Source organism: Pelophylax lessonae, assembly GCF_965119305.1.
Source record: "Pelophylax lessonae genome assembly, chromosome: 5".
Classification (NCBI taxonomy): domain Eukaryota; kingdom Metazoa; phylum Chordata; class Amphibia; order Anura; family Ranidae; genus Pelophylax; species Pelophylax lessonae.
The window spans coordinates 9,303,229-9,316,766 of NC_138772.1; the positions used below are offsets into that span (position 1 = coordinate 9,303,229).

At 45.5% G+C, this 13,538-nt stretch overlaps 1 protein-coding gene across 1 annotated transcript in view; it reads left to right on the plus strand.

The window, feature by feature from the left end:
- LOC309555538 (NACHT, LRR and PYD domains-containing protein 3-like) overlaps window positions 1–13,538 on the plus strand; it is a gene marked incomplete at both ends in the record, with an annotated part of 102,045 nt that overhangs the window by 62,876 nt on the left and 25,631 nt on the right. Inside the window, 2 exons of the mRNA XM_082257604.1 lie at window positions 6,346–6,889; window positions 12,335–13,531. Coding sequence (XP_082113730.1) covers window positions 6,346–6,889; window positions 12,335–13,531 — 1,741 coding nt within the window. The remainder of the gene's footprint in view (window positions 1–6,345; window positions 6,890–12,334; window positions 13,532–13,538) is intronic.

The following is a 13,538-nucleotide window of genomic DNA, read 5'->3' on the forward strand; positions in this document are numbered from 1 at the left end:
ATTTAGTCGACGAAAATGTTTTAGTCGGTTTTAGTCGACGAAATTAACACTGCTCCTGTCTGAGTGATCTATATATAATCAAGGGAAACACACACCCAGTAATGGTAACTCCCAGGCAAAAATTTAACTGTGTGTGTCCTGTGTGTTTTGGAGCATGCTCAGTTGCAAAAAAAAGGGAAATAGAAATGAGGAGAGAGACCTAAACAACCCAAATACATGTATGTATGTATGTGTGTATATATGTGAATTGAGAAAATTCTCTCTTCAAGTTTGCTAGTCATTATTTAGAATGTTTAGATACAGGAATACATACATATATATACAATTACATGAGAGAGCGAAATATATATTTAGGGAAACAATTGAAACACACCTTTTTGGATTTGGGAGCTGAGATTGTGAAGATTGAACAGATATGTAAGCCAACAATCTGACTCATCACTCATGAACATCCATAATCTTGGCGTGGCAATTATATCAGGCGTTCTTATGGGTGTTTTTGCTGGCGTTTTCCCAGGCGTTTTGACATGCATTTTTTGGGCAGGCATTTTTTTTATGAAATAACCTAAAAAAGCCCCAAAAACAGACCACAACACCTACATGTTAACGTAGCCCGTTTGGGGGCGTTTGGGGGGGATTTGTACAGCTCGAGGATCAACTCCCAAAACAGCCAAAAAGTCCAATCCTATTCAGTTCAATGGCCCCTGTTCCCATGTGAGCATTTTGACGGCATGAGGAAAACACCCAACGCTCACAAGAGGACATGAGCTTCTTTAATGCCAGTAAGGACTGAGAAATAGCACAATAATTAGGGAGTCTGCCTTCCTGCTGTAGGTTTGTAAGTTCGAATCCAGAAGGAGCCCTCTGTATGGGCAACACTTGGAGGTCTCCAAACCTCCAAATGTTAACATCAATAATTTTGCTCATGTTTGAAAAAGGCATGTGTATCAGCAAACTTTTAATCTAAAGACATGAACAAAATACAAAAGATGCCACATAAAGTCAATATGTAGCAATATTGTGAGCTAAAGCTATATTTGTTTGTTGGGCATACTTGGCTAATTAGCCAAGTATGGGGATATATATATACCTTCAGTTAAATGTGTACTCAAATGCTAACACTTGGCCATACCCATATGGAAGAAAATGTTGTATTTGCAATATATTTAGAAAAACATTCTTTTGAAACACATAGAATATTGGCAAAATTGTGACATTTCCTTTATATTTGTGAAATGCTAATAATCTTTATTTGAAATATGTTTTACATCTATTTTTGTTCTATCTGACTACCCGTTCCCCAATGTAATATTTTGTGGGATAATTTAGATAATGTGGAGGTTCTATATAAACACTGTAGATTTCACTGTTATTATTTCAGAGTTAGCAGGAAAGGTGTATGGAACGTGATAGTTTACTAAGGGATCCCTTGTTAGAAGTGTGCATGTTTTTCTAATCCGCCGGTTTTTTCCATTTTATATGGGCGAGACAGCGGATTTTTAGTTCGTATTCAAAAAAGAGATTGCCCAAATTCGCGCTAGCGGAATTTTTGGAGCCTAGTTGGCGTTGCGCATGCGCACATAGCAGCTCGCGCTCACGTCATCTGTGACATGAGGGGGCGGGGCCTCCCGATGACGTCATCGGGGCCACGCCCCTAATGGCTATATAATAAGCTGCAGAGACCGGAGATAGGCATAATCAGCGGAGACGTCGTCGTCGGAGGACCGGAGGAAGAAGAGCCGACAGCCGACAGCAAAAGAGCAGAAGACCGGAGAGGAGAAGAAAAGAAGAGAGGACAGCAGAAGAGGGGACAGCAAAAGAGCAGAAGACCCCGGAGAGAAGAACACAAGAAGAGGGGACAGCAAAAGAGCAGAAGACCCCGGAGAGGAGAAGACAAGAAGGGCGGACAGCAAAAGAGCAGAAGACCCTGGAGAGGAGAAGACCCCGGAGAGGAGAAGACAAGAAGAGTCGGATGAAGATTTTTAATAAACTTTCCAAAACGTCTCTTGTCGTTATTTCCATACACTGCCTTTTATGTGATGAATGAGTAGGGGTACAGTGTACCCCATACCCATTCACATAGGGAGGGGGTCCGGGATGTGGGGGGCCCATTGTTAAAGGGGGCTTCCAGATTCTGATGAGCCCCCTGCCCGCAGACCCCCACAACCACCGGCCAGGGTTGTGGGGATGAGGCCCTTGTCCTCATCAACATGGGGGCAAGGTGCTTTGAGGTGGGGGGTGCAGAGCTCCCCCTGCCCCAAAGCACCAACCCCCCCATGTTGAGGGCATGTGGCCTGGTGTGGTCCAGGGGGGGTGGGGCCGCTCACTCGTCCCCTCCCCTTTCCTGGCCTGCCGGGCTGCATGCTCGGATAAGGGTCTGGTATGGATTTTGGGGGGGACCCCACGCCGTTTTTTTCGGCATGGGGCTACCCTCAAATTCCATACCAGACCCGAAAGGCCTGGTTTGGAACCTTGGGGGGGACCCCCACGCCTTTTTTTTTCCCATTTTGGCCTGGAGTTCCCCCTCAAGATTCCCACAGCACAAGTCACCCCGCAAGTCGGATCCGACTTGCGGTGTTGCGGTGCGGCCTCCATTCAAATCAATAGGCTCCCATAGGGAACCATTGATTTTGAATGGAAGAAAAAAAAACGTATAACGTGGCTTAACGCACGTTAAGCAACGTTATTCAGCTTTTAGCAGCGTCAGGCGTTTTTAACGATGTAACGCTGGTCCTCAGAACGCGCAGGTTGTGGGTTCTTGTTGCAGCTTAAAAACGCCTAGGCCACTTACAGCTCAAAAACGTCTCAGTGTGCAGGAGGCCATAGAATAACATGGAGGGGCGTTTTTAGGCTGCAAAAAGAAAACGCCTGACGCTGCTTACAGCGGCGTTAAAAACGCCCTGTGTGCATGGGGCCTATATCTTAAAGTTCTATGCGATAGAGAGATGTAAGCAAGAAAAGAGGTAGTTTTTTCTACACAGAACAGACTGAGATATAATATCTTTCCCTGAAAGATATTATTCCGGCTTCCCTGAAGCCTCTGTATATATATATATATATATATATATATATATATATATATATATATATATATATATATATGTTATTATTCCAGCTTCCCTGAAGCTTCTATATATATAAAAAATCCAGAGCGTCTTCCCAGAGCCGCTCTATTATCCAACACGCTCCCTGAGCGTTCGGTGTATGGTTCAGAGAACGGAACCAGGGCCAAAAAAGGCCAAGTCCCACCGGACAGGCAAACAGATAAAATAAAATACCTCCTTACCCAGTACCGGTGATCCCTTGGACCCGTGATGACCTCTCTCTCTCCGATCCTGTAGACGAGCCCCCAATTGTATGTGATTTTCTTAAGGCCTACCTAGATACCTTAAATGTATATATAATAAGTCCCTGACTTATAGCAAAGTCTTGTCTGTTCTATGTAAAAGAAGGCAGAGCTCTGGGAGAATGCTTTGTCCTGTGAAAAAGACACATGCAACCAGTGTTCAGTCAAAAGCATTCTTAACTTTATTTTGGAGCGGGGTAAGTCTTATACAGAAAATCCACAGGAAATACAATTGGGAGGGGGGAGAGTGCTCTCAGAAGCCAAACAATGGGTTAATAAAGTAAATGTTCATTAGAAATTGCAAAATATGCCTTGTCTAGGCCCTACAGCTTTGTATAGCAAAAGAGGAAGTGAATGTGCGATATTGAACAGGATACAGACCTAAAGTGTGAGGACATTTGGGTAATTTATGAGTTTCATTGTTCTTGTAACTAAAGCCTTAAAGCAATCTTTAACCGTATATAATGAAATAACTCAAATAAGTCAGAGCTGCATTAAAATGGCGTGACACAGGTCAAGCTAGAAAATGGTGGCAAGCAACAAAGTAGAGGTGCACATGCCTGTCATTCCTCTTCAGAGACATGGATTGAGGGAGACATGGATGGAGGGATGAAGACATGGATGGATACATGGATGGAGACATGGATGGATGGATGGATGGATGTAGACATGGATGGATGGATACATGGGTGGATAGAGACATGGATGGATGGAGACATGGATGGAGACATGGATGGAGGGATGAAGACATGGATGGAGACATGGATGGATGGATACATGGATGGATGGATGGAGACATGGATGGATGGATACATGGGTGGATAGAGACATGGATGGATGGAGACATGGATGGATGGATGGATGGATGGATGGATGGATGGATGGATGGAGACATGGATGGGTGGATAGATGGATGGAGACATGGATGGAGACATGGATTGATGGAGACATGGATGGAGGGATGAAGACATGGATGGAGACATGGATGGATGGAGACATGGATGGATGGATGGAGACATGGATGGATGGATGGATGGATGGAGACATGGATGGATGGACACATGGATGGATGGACACATGGATGGATGGACACATGGATGGAGACATGGATGGATGGACACATGGATGGAGACATGGATGGATGGACATGTGGATGGATGGAGACATGGATGGATGGATGGAGACATGGATGGATGGAGACATGGATGGATGGACACATGGATGGATGGAGACATGGATGGATGGATGGATGGACACATGGATGGATAGACACATGGATGGATGGATGGAGACATGGATGGATGGAGACACGGATGGATGGACACATGAGTGGATAGACTCATGGATGGATGGATGGAGACATGGATGGATGGATGGAGACATGGATGGATAGACACATGGATGGATAGAGACATGAATGGATGGACTCATGGATGGATGGATGGAGACATGGTTTTGATGAGCTGATGGTCAGCGTTCTTGGCAGAGATCAGAGCACACTCAGTAGCACACTGAGACATGCAGCCTGCAGGGGGACTCGTAGAGAGGGAGGCTGTGGTTCGGCTGCAGAGGGAGAGAGCTGCTTGTCAGCTGCTGGGCCCCACTGACTGTTAAACTGAAGGACAATGAATGTTTTATGGAGATGCTGGATCAGGGATTGAGAGGTGACGTTTTGGGAGGGATCATGTGGTTTCACTTACCTGATCTGGCTGGCACTCGACTCTATCTGTGAGACGTCTATGCTGCTCCTCCTCGCTGTGAGTCTGATGGCGGGCGGGAACCGAGTGAGTCAGAGTGACTGACGCACACGCCCGCCCCCCACAATGTCAGACGGGATGTCCTGAATGATTGGTCCAGGCTGGAGTCTGGACCAATCACAGCATTAGAATCTAGAAGTGGGGAGTGTCTGGGCGCATTGCTCTGCGCCCCGATGACACCCAGAACGGCAGCCAATCATCGTCTCTGCCTGGGCCACGTGGGATGCCAAACCCCACCCCCCCATAGCCAGCAATAGGTCAGGCGCCCCATAGTGGCTTTAAGTGGTATTTTTTTTTTTTTATTTATTTATTTTTTTTTTTGATTGGGGCCGCCACTGATCAGTACATAACATGTTTGTTTGTTTTCTTAACCACTTCCATACCGGGCCTATTCTTGCACTCCTCCCCTACATGTAAAAATCATATTTTTTTTTTGCTAGAAAATTACTCAGACCCCCTAAACACTTATATGCTTTTTTAGCAGAGACCCTAGGGAATAAAATGGCAGTTGCTGCAACTTTTTTATGTCACTTTTTTCAAACATGTTTTTTTTTTTTTGTACTGTTTCATGAATTAAAAAAACGCTAAAGGTATCATGATTTTTTTTTTTTTTTTTTAATAATGGGAAAGATGATGCTATGCCAAGTAAATGGATACCTAACATGTCAAACTTTAAATTGTGCACATTCGTGGAATGGCGCCAAACTTCGGTACCTAAAAATTATCCATAGGCGATGCTTTAAACATTTTTACAGGTTACCAGTTTAGAGTTACAGAGGAGATATTGGATTAGAATTATTGCTCTTTCTCTAATGCTCGTGGCAATATCTCACATGTGTGGTTTGGACACTGTTTACATATGTGGGCACGGCGTACGTATGTGTTTGCTTCTGCATGTGAGCACGCGGGGATGGGGGGGAGATATCCCCTCCCGCTGACTGTAAAAAAAATGATTAAGCGGCTGAACTGCCACTATGATTGTTCTTATGGTGAAGGGAATCGCCAAGTGAAAATGATGATAGCTGAATGATGCCTGCAGCTGCACCCATCATCCAGATATCCCCACACAAAGTCCAGGACGTCATATGACGGCCTTGGGCAGGAAGTGGTTAAAGGAACCTTTAGTATCACTTTAAATTTTGAGTGCTTATGGGTACAATCTTTTTTTTTTTTCAATACTGCTTTAAATTGTTGTATCGTGGGAGCATGGAGAATAAAATATTTTCCTTTTTTCTCGTATAGAGATTGGAAAGGAACTCAGACAGTCTATGAAAAAAGATTTCCAGCGGATTCAAGAATATAATTCCAGTATGGGGGAGAAAATGAATCTAAAGATAATATACACCAATTTATTAATGAGAAAGGGGGTCCAGATTAAAGAGGTAAAGGAGAAAGGAATAAAGAGTTCAGGCAGAAGATATCTACAGATCCTTGAGAAAAGACATGATGAATTCTCCCCAACCACAATCCAGGCCCTCTTTGACCCTGATGAAGATGGGTTTATCCCTAAGATTGTGGTGTTGCAAGGACCTGCTGGGATTGGAAAAACAATGACCTCCATGAAGATCATGCTGGACTGGGCCTCTGGGGATCTCTACCATGACAAGTTTGACTTTGTGTTTTATCTGAGCTGTAGAGAAATCAATTCTCTCCCTATAAACATAAGTCTTGTGGGACTTTTTTCCAGAACCTGCAGACTGAGTTCAGATGACCTGGTGTCTGTTCTGGAGGATCCTAGAAGTCAGAGAAAACTTCTCATCATAGTTGATGGGTTTGATGAACTGAGGTGGTGTCACGTGCCTGGGAGGAGTCTGAGTTGACGAGGTCGGCCTCTCTTATATCTCCGGCCCAGACCCCACTGAAGGTGAGACAGAGGGTGTCAAAGGCCAGGAGGGACACGAGTGCCTGCGGTTGTTGATGGATCAGGATAGGCTGCTTGTCCGGATCCTGGAAACTGGAACATGCAATGCTGTATGGAACATGTGCAGCAGATAGCCAGACAAGCACTCGGGTATTTCTGAGAGACGGAGTCAGAGTAGTAGGAAAGCCAGGGTCATCAACAGGCGGTGCAGCAGGGTACCAAATCGTAAGCAGAGCCAAAGTCAGGGACGGAGCCGGGTCAGGTTTAGCAGAGAAGCAGAAGCAGAATCCAAGTCCAAGTTCAGAACAAGCCAGGTCAGCAACAGGGAAGCATACAGGTATCATCAGGTCACAGGAAACAGCTGAAGATCAGTCAGCACAGGAAACAGGAATGAACTTCCTTTAAATAGCCTGTCTGGCACCACGCCCATTAGTCATTCTTCTGGGAATAGCCTGTGTACGGCCACGCCCCAGACGTCTCACAGGGATTCCCTGACATTGCCCCCCCCTTAAGGGCAGCCTCCGGATGCCCAACATAGACCGTTTATCCGGATGTTGTAGAAGGTAGGCTCGTAACAATCGAGGAGCATGGACGTTTGAAGCAGGCTCCCAGGAATTATCCTCAGGGCCATAGCCCTTCCACTTGATAAGAAGCTGTGTCCGACCACCCCTTCTTCTACAGTCCAGAATAGACTCCACCTCAAATTCTTCATTACCTTCGATCAAAAGGGGAGCAGGAACTTCAGATCCACGATCTGGAAAGGGGTTGGGAACTGCTGACTTCAGTAAAGAAACGTGGAACACGGGATGGATCTTCAGATTACCTGGTAAGATTAATTCGAATGCCACAGAATTAATCTTCTTCCTGATAGAAAATGGACCTAGGTATCTTGGGCCAAGCTTTTTTGAGGGACACTTTAATCTCAGGTTTGCTGTAGATAGCCAGACCTTATCCCCCGGTTTTAAATTCAAATTCCCTCTCCTTCTTCTATCAAAAAATTTTTTATTACCAGCCTGTGCCTTCAAAATGGTTTCCCGCAAAAGCTGACTGTTGGTATTAAGAAAATTTAGTCTTTCTTGTACAGCTGGTACAGCAGATTCCATAGGTAACTCAGGTAGGAAGGAGGGGTGATATCCATAATTGGCGTAGAAAGGAGACTGCTTGGTGGCGGAATGAACGGAGTTATTATAAGCAAATTCCGCTAAAGGGAGGAGTAACACCCAGTCGTCTTGAGAAAAAGAAGAGAAGCACCTTAAATATTGTTCAAGAGTTTGGTTTGTCCTCTCGGTCTGTCCATTTGTTTGTGGGTGGTAGGCAGAAGACAAACAAAGTTCAATGTTTAATGCTTCACATAAAGCTTTCCAAAACTTGGAAGTGAACTGCACCCCACGATCAGAGACAATGCTGGCTGGAATGCCATGCAATCTCACCACTTCTTTGATAAACGTGGAGGCAGTTTCGGAGGCAGAGGGAGTTCCTTTCAGAGGTATAAAGTGTGCCATCTTGGAAAGACGATCAACTACGACAAAGATAGTTGTAAACCCTTCAGATGGAGGAAGTTCCACAATAAAGTCCATAGAGATCATACTCCATGGTTTTTCAGGTACAGGGAGGGATTCCAACAGGCCCCAGGTCTTGGCCCGATCAGACTTGTTTCTGAGACACACAGAGCAGGATCTGACATAGTTTTTACAGTCCTTTAACCAATCTGGCCACCAAAAGGAACGGGAGACCAAATCAGAGGTTTTATGGATACCAAAGTGTCCAGCCAGAAGATGATCATGACACTTCTTAAGAATGGTGACCCTCAGTTGTTCGGGAATAAAAATTTGTTCCTTGTGGAAATAAAGTCCATCCCTCTGCTGGAGATGCAAGTTCACAGGAGGTGGGGAGTTTGCAACTGTCCCCTTGATCTGTGACATCAAGTCTGTTTGCAAGAGTAGGAAATTCTTAGCTGGCAAGATGGTGTCAGGTTCAGGAGGTGGAGCTGGTTCAGGAAACATGCGAGAAAGGGCATCAGGTTTGCAATTCTTAGAGCCCGGACGAAAAGTTATATGGAACACAAATCGAGAGAAGAAAAGTGCCCATCTTGCCTGTCGAGGTCTTAATCGTTTCGCGGTTCTTAAATATTCTAAGTTCTTATGGTCTGTAAAAATAAGTATAGGGTGTGCAGCCCCCTCCAGTAGGTAGCGCCATTCCTCCAGGGCAGCCTTTATGGCTAACAGTTCACGATCTCCTACGTCATAGTTCCTCTCAGAGGAGCTTAATTTTCTGGAGAAAAAGGCAATAGGGTAGAGTAGGGACTTGGCTCCTTGTCGTTGGGATAGTATAGCCCCGACCGCATTTTCAGAGGCATCCACTTCAAGTACGTAGGCTAAAGCGGGATCTGGGTGTTTTAAAATGGGAGCGGAAGTAAACAGAGTCTTTAAGAGTTCAAAGGCGGCTTGAGCCTCTGGAGTCCATTTGAATGGGGTAAACTGTTTGGTCAGCTGTGTGATGGGGGATATGATGCCAGAAAAGTTCTTTATAAACTTCCTGTAAAAATTAGCGAAGCCCACAAAGCGCTGTACTGCTTTCTTGTCCTCGGGGGCAGGCCATTCCAGTACGGCAGATACCTTTTGCGGGTCCATAGCAATGCCATCCGCAGAGATAATGAGTCCCAGAAATTGGATAACCTGTTTTTCGAACTCACATTTCTCCGCCTTTGCGTAAAGATGGTGTTGGCGAAGTCTGTCCAGTACCTTCTTTACATGGTTTCTGTGTAGGTCGAGAGAACTGGAAAATACAAGGATATCATCCAAGTATACGATGATAAACAAATCAAGATAGTCCCGAAATATATCATTAACAAGATGTTGGAATGTGGCTGGGGCATTACAAAGACCGAATGGCATGACCAGATATTCGAAATGCCCAAAGCGCGTTCGAAACGCGGTTTTCCATTCGTCTCCTTCACGAATTCTGACTAGGTTGTAGGCACCCCTCAAATCAAGTTTGGAGAACACCTGTGCCCCTCGTAACCTCTGGAAAAGTTCGGGAATTAGGGGAAGAGGATAACGATTCTTGACAGTTATCTTATTGAGATCGCGATAATCCACACAGGGCCTAAGGGTATGGTCCTTTTTCTCAACAAAGAATATGCCCGCTCCTGCGGGTGAAGTGGAGGGTCGGATGAATCCTTTTTCCAGGCTTTCATTAATATAGTTACGGAGAGTCTCTAATTCGAGCTCAGAGAGAGGGTAGATCCGGCCAAAAGGTATTTCAGCCCCTGGCAACAGTTCAATGGGGCAATCGTATGTACGATGAGGAGGAAGAGAATCAGCGCTCTTTTTATTGAAAACATCCAGGTATTCGTGGTAAACTGTGGGTACCAGTTTCAAGACTTCGGGGTCCGGGTGGATACCAAGGAGAGAGGTAGCAGTAAGAGACTCCTCAGGAACACAGTGTGCCCGGCAATAGGGAGAAGAGAAGGAAATCTCACCCGTGAGCCAATTGATGCTAGGGTTATGGGCCTTCAGCCAGGGTATACCAAGAATGACAGGAAACATGGGTGATGTTATAACGTCCAGGCAAAGGAATTCTTGATGACCAGAGGAGGAAGAGCAGAAAATTGGAGCCGTCTCTTGTGTCACTGGACCAGACTTGATACCAGAGCCATCAGCCAGGTGAACAACAAACCCTTGTTTCTTGGTACAGAGAGGAAGATTGTGTTGGGCTGCAAATGTCACATCCACAAAACAGCTACAGGCCCCAGAGTCTATAATAGCAGGAACAGAGATAGTCTTTTCAGGAAGTTTCAGATGGCAAAGCAAGGTGAGATGTGTTTGATCAGTCCTGGGTGGATGCATCATAGAAATCCAGTTAGAGGAGGTTCTGCAAGGCCTCACAGGACAAGTCTGAATGTGGTGACCGGCATCGCCACAGTAGAGGCAGAGATTGGAGCGATACCGTCGAAGACGTTCCGATGTGGACAGAGGGGATCTCTGGAAACTCTTTCGTGAAGGGTAGTGAGGTACCTCTGGGGGGTTAACGGTAATGAGAGGAGTATCAGCCCCAAACTCCGGGCGGACCAAAGGAGCCTTGTTAGTTCTTTCGGCTTGCCTCTCACGTAGCCTCCGGTCAATCTGGATGACAAGGTTCACCAGGTCTTCTAAGGCCGTTGGTACCCCCACCCTGGCAAGTTCATCCTTTAGGGCATCAGACAAGCCAAGACGGAACTGATGATGGAGGGCCGAATGGTTCCACAGAGTATCGGCACTCCATACACGGAAATCTGTCACATAATCCTCCACAGGCCTTAGGCCTTGCTTTAACTTGCTAAGCTTTGATTCAGCAGTCCGATGACAAAAAGGATCTGCGTATAGCTGGGACATGGCAGAAAAAAAAGAGTCCATGGTTGTCAAGGCTGGATCGTGTTGTTCCCGAAGATGGAAAGCCCAGGATTGGGGCTCATCCTGAAGGAGCGAGATAATAAACCCCACCTTGGTATCTTGTGAAGAGAATGTTCGAGGCAACAGGGAAAAGTATAGTTCACAAGAATTACGAAAAGTCCGAAATTTTCTTCGATTTCCAGAAAAACGTTCAGGAATGGGAACTCGAGGTTCCGGGTGGAAATCCGCCGCACAGGATGTGCTGGGCTCCGTCAGAGAAGAGTCATTTTTGCGGGCCGATAATTGATCTTCGATGCAATCCAATTTTCCTTGCAGGCTTTGTACAATGTGGGATAGTGCAGAGATCGATCGGCAAACGTTCTCCAGTGGAGAGACCTCCCTTTCAGACTCCATAGTTGGCTGACTGATACTGTCACGTGCCTGGGAGGAGTCTGAGTTGACGAGGTCGGCCTCTCTTATATCTCCGGCCCAGACCCCACTGAAGGTGAGACAGAGGGTGTCAAAGGCCAGGAGGGACACGAGTGCCTGCGGTTGTTGATGGATCAGGATAGGCTGCTTGTCCGGATCCTGGAAACTGGAACATGCAATGCTGTATGGAACATGTGCAGCAGATAGCCAGACAAGCACTCGGGTATTTCTGAGAGACGGAGTCAGAGTAGTAGGAAAGCCAGGGTCATCAACAGGCGGTGCAGCAGGGTACCAAATCGTAAGCAGAGCCAAAGTCAGGGACGGAGCCGGGTCAGGTTTAGCAGAGAAGCAGAAGCAGAATCCAAGTCCAAGTTCAGAACAAGCCAGGTCAGCAACAGGGAAGCATACAGGTATCATCAGGTCACAGGAAACAGCTGAAGATCAGTCAGCACAGGAAACAGGAATGAACTTCCTTTAAATAGCCTGTCTGGCACCACGCCCATTAGTCATTCTTCTGGGAATAGCCTGTGTACGGCCACGCCCCAGACGTCTCACAGGGATTCCCTGACAGGTGGACAGGTAGAAGGAGGTGGAAGGAGACATCTAAAGTTTGTCTTGACATTTCTATGGAAACACACAAAGAGATAATTCTCCAAAATTTACTCAGGAGACAGATTCTCCCACAATCTTCTCTGATCATCACCACAAGGTCACCGGCCATAGAGAAACTGAACACATTCATCAATGATTCTCGCGAAGTTGAAATCCAGGGATTTACAAGAGAGAATCAAGAGGAATATGTCCATAAGTTCTTTGGAAATAGAGAAGATGCAGACAAGGTTCTCAGTATAATAAACAACAATGAAGTTCTGTACACCATGTGTGCCGTCCCAATGATATGCTGGATTGTCTGCACTGTAATGAAACAAGAAATAAGAAAAGATTTGGGTATAATTATGTGTAATACGATGACTTCAATTTACCTTCTCTACCTGGAGGTTTTATTAACCCATCACAGCAAGAAGGAGCAGTCTGTACATAGGAAACAAACCTGTCTGAAGAATCTGTGTGCTCTGGCCAATCAGGGAGTTCTAAACCAACAAATCTTATTTAAGAAGAGAGATCTAGAAAGACATGGACTTTCTCTGTCTGAGGTGGAGTCTGTATTTCTGAATGAGAACATCTTTCATTGGGACTTCCGCAAACAGACCTGCTACAGCTTCTTCCACCTGAATGTACAGGAGTTCCTTGCTGCTCTGTATTATGTGCTGGACGGTGGTTTTGGATTTATGAAAGGTGTTTTTCTCCCGAAGATCTGTAAAGGGAGATCACTCACCGATTTCACAAGTTCAGAATACCATCATTTAGCATTATGTGCCCAATTCCTGTATGGTCTCCTAAATGAAAATCAAGTTAAGACATTCTCAGAGATCACAGGAATCCGCATCTCACTCCGAGTGAAATCTGCAATAGAAAAATGGACTGTGAAAGACTTTAATGGGAGATCCCCTATTCATGCTATTGTCTGTCTTTATGAGACTCAGGATGAGGACTTCATAAGATCAATCTTGTCTCTGTGTTCACATTTGAGTCTGCACGACTCAGTCCCACTCTCTAGGAGGGACAGTAATTATTCTAAGCAGTTGAGCTATTGCTTGAAGACTTTGAAGAGTGAAAGGTTTCAGTATCTATGTTTTGAAGGGCTCACAGTGGATTCGGAGTGCCAGAGTAATATCTCTCCATTACTACACAGGTGTCAGACAGTTTGGTAAGTG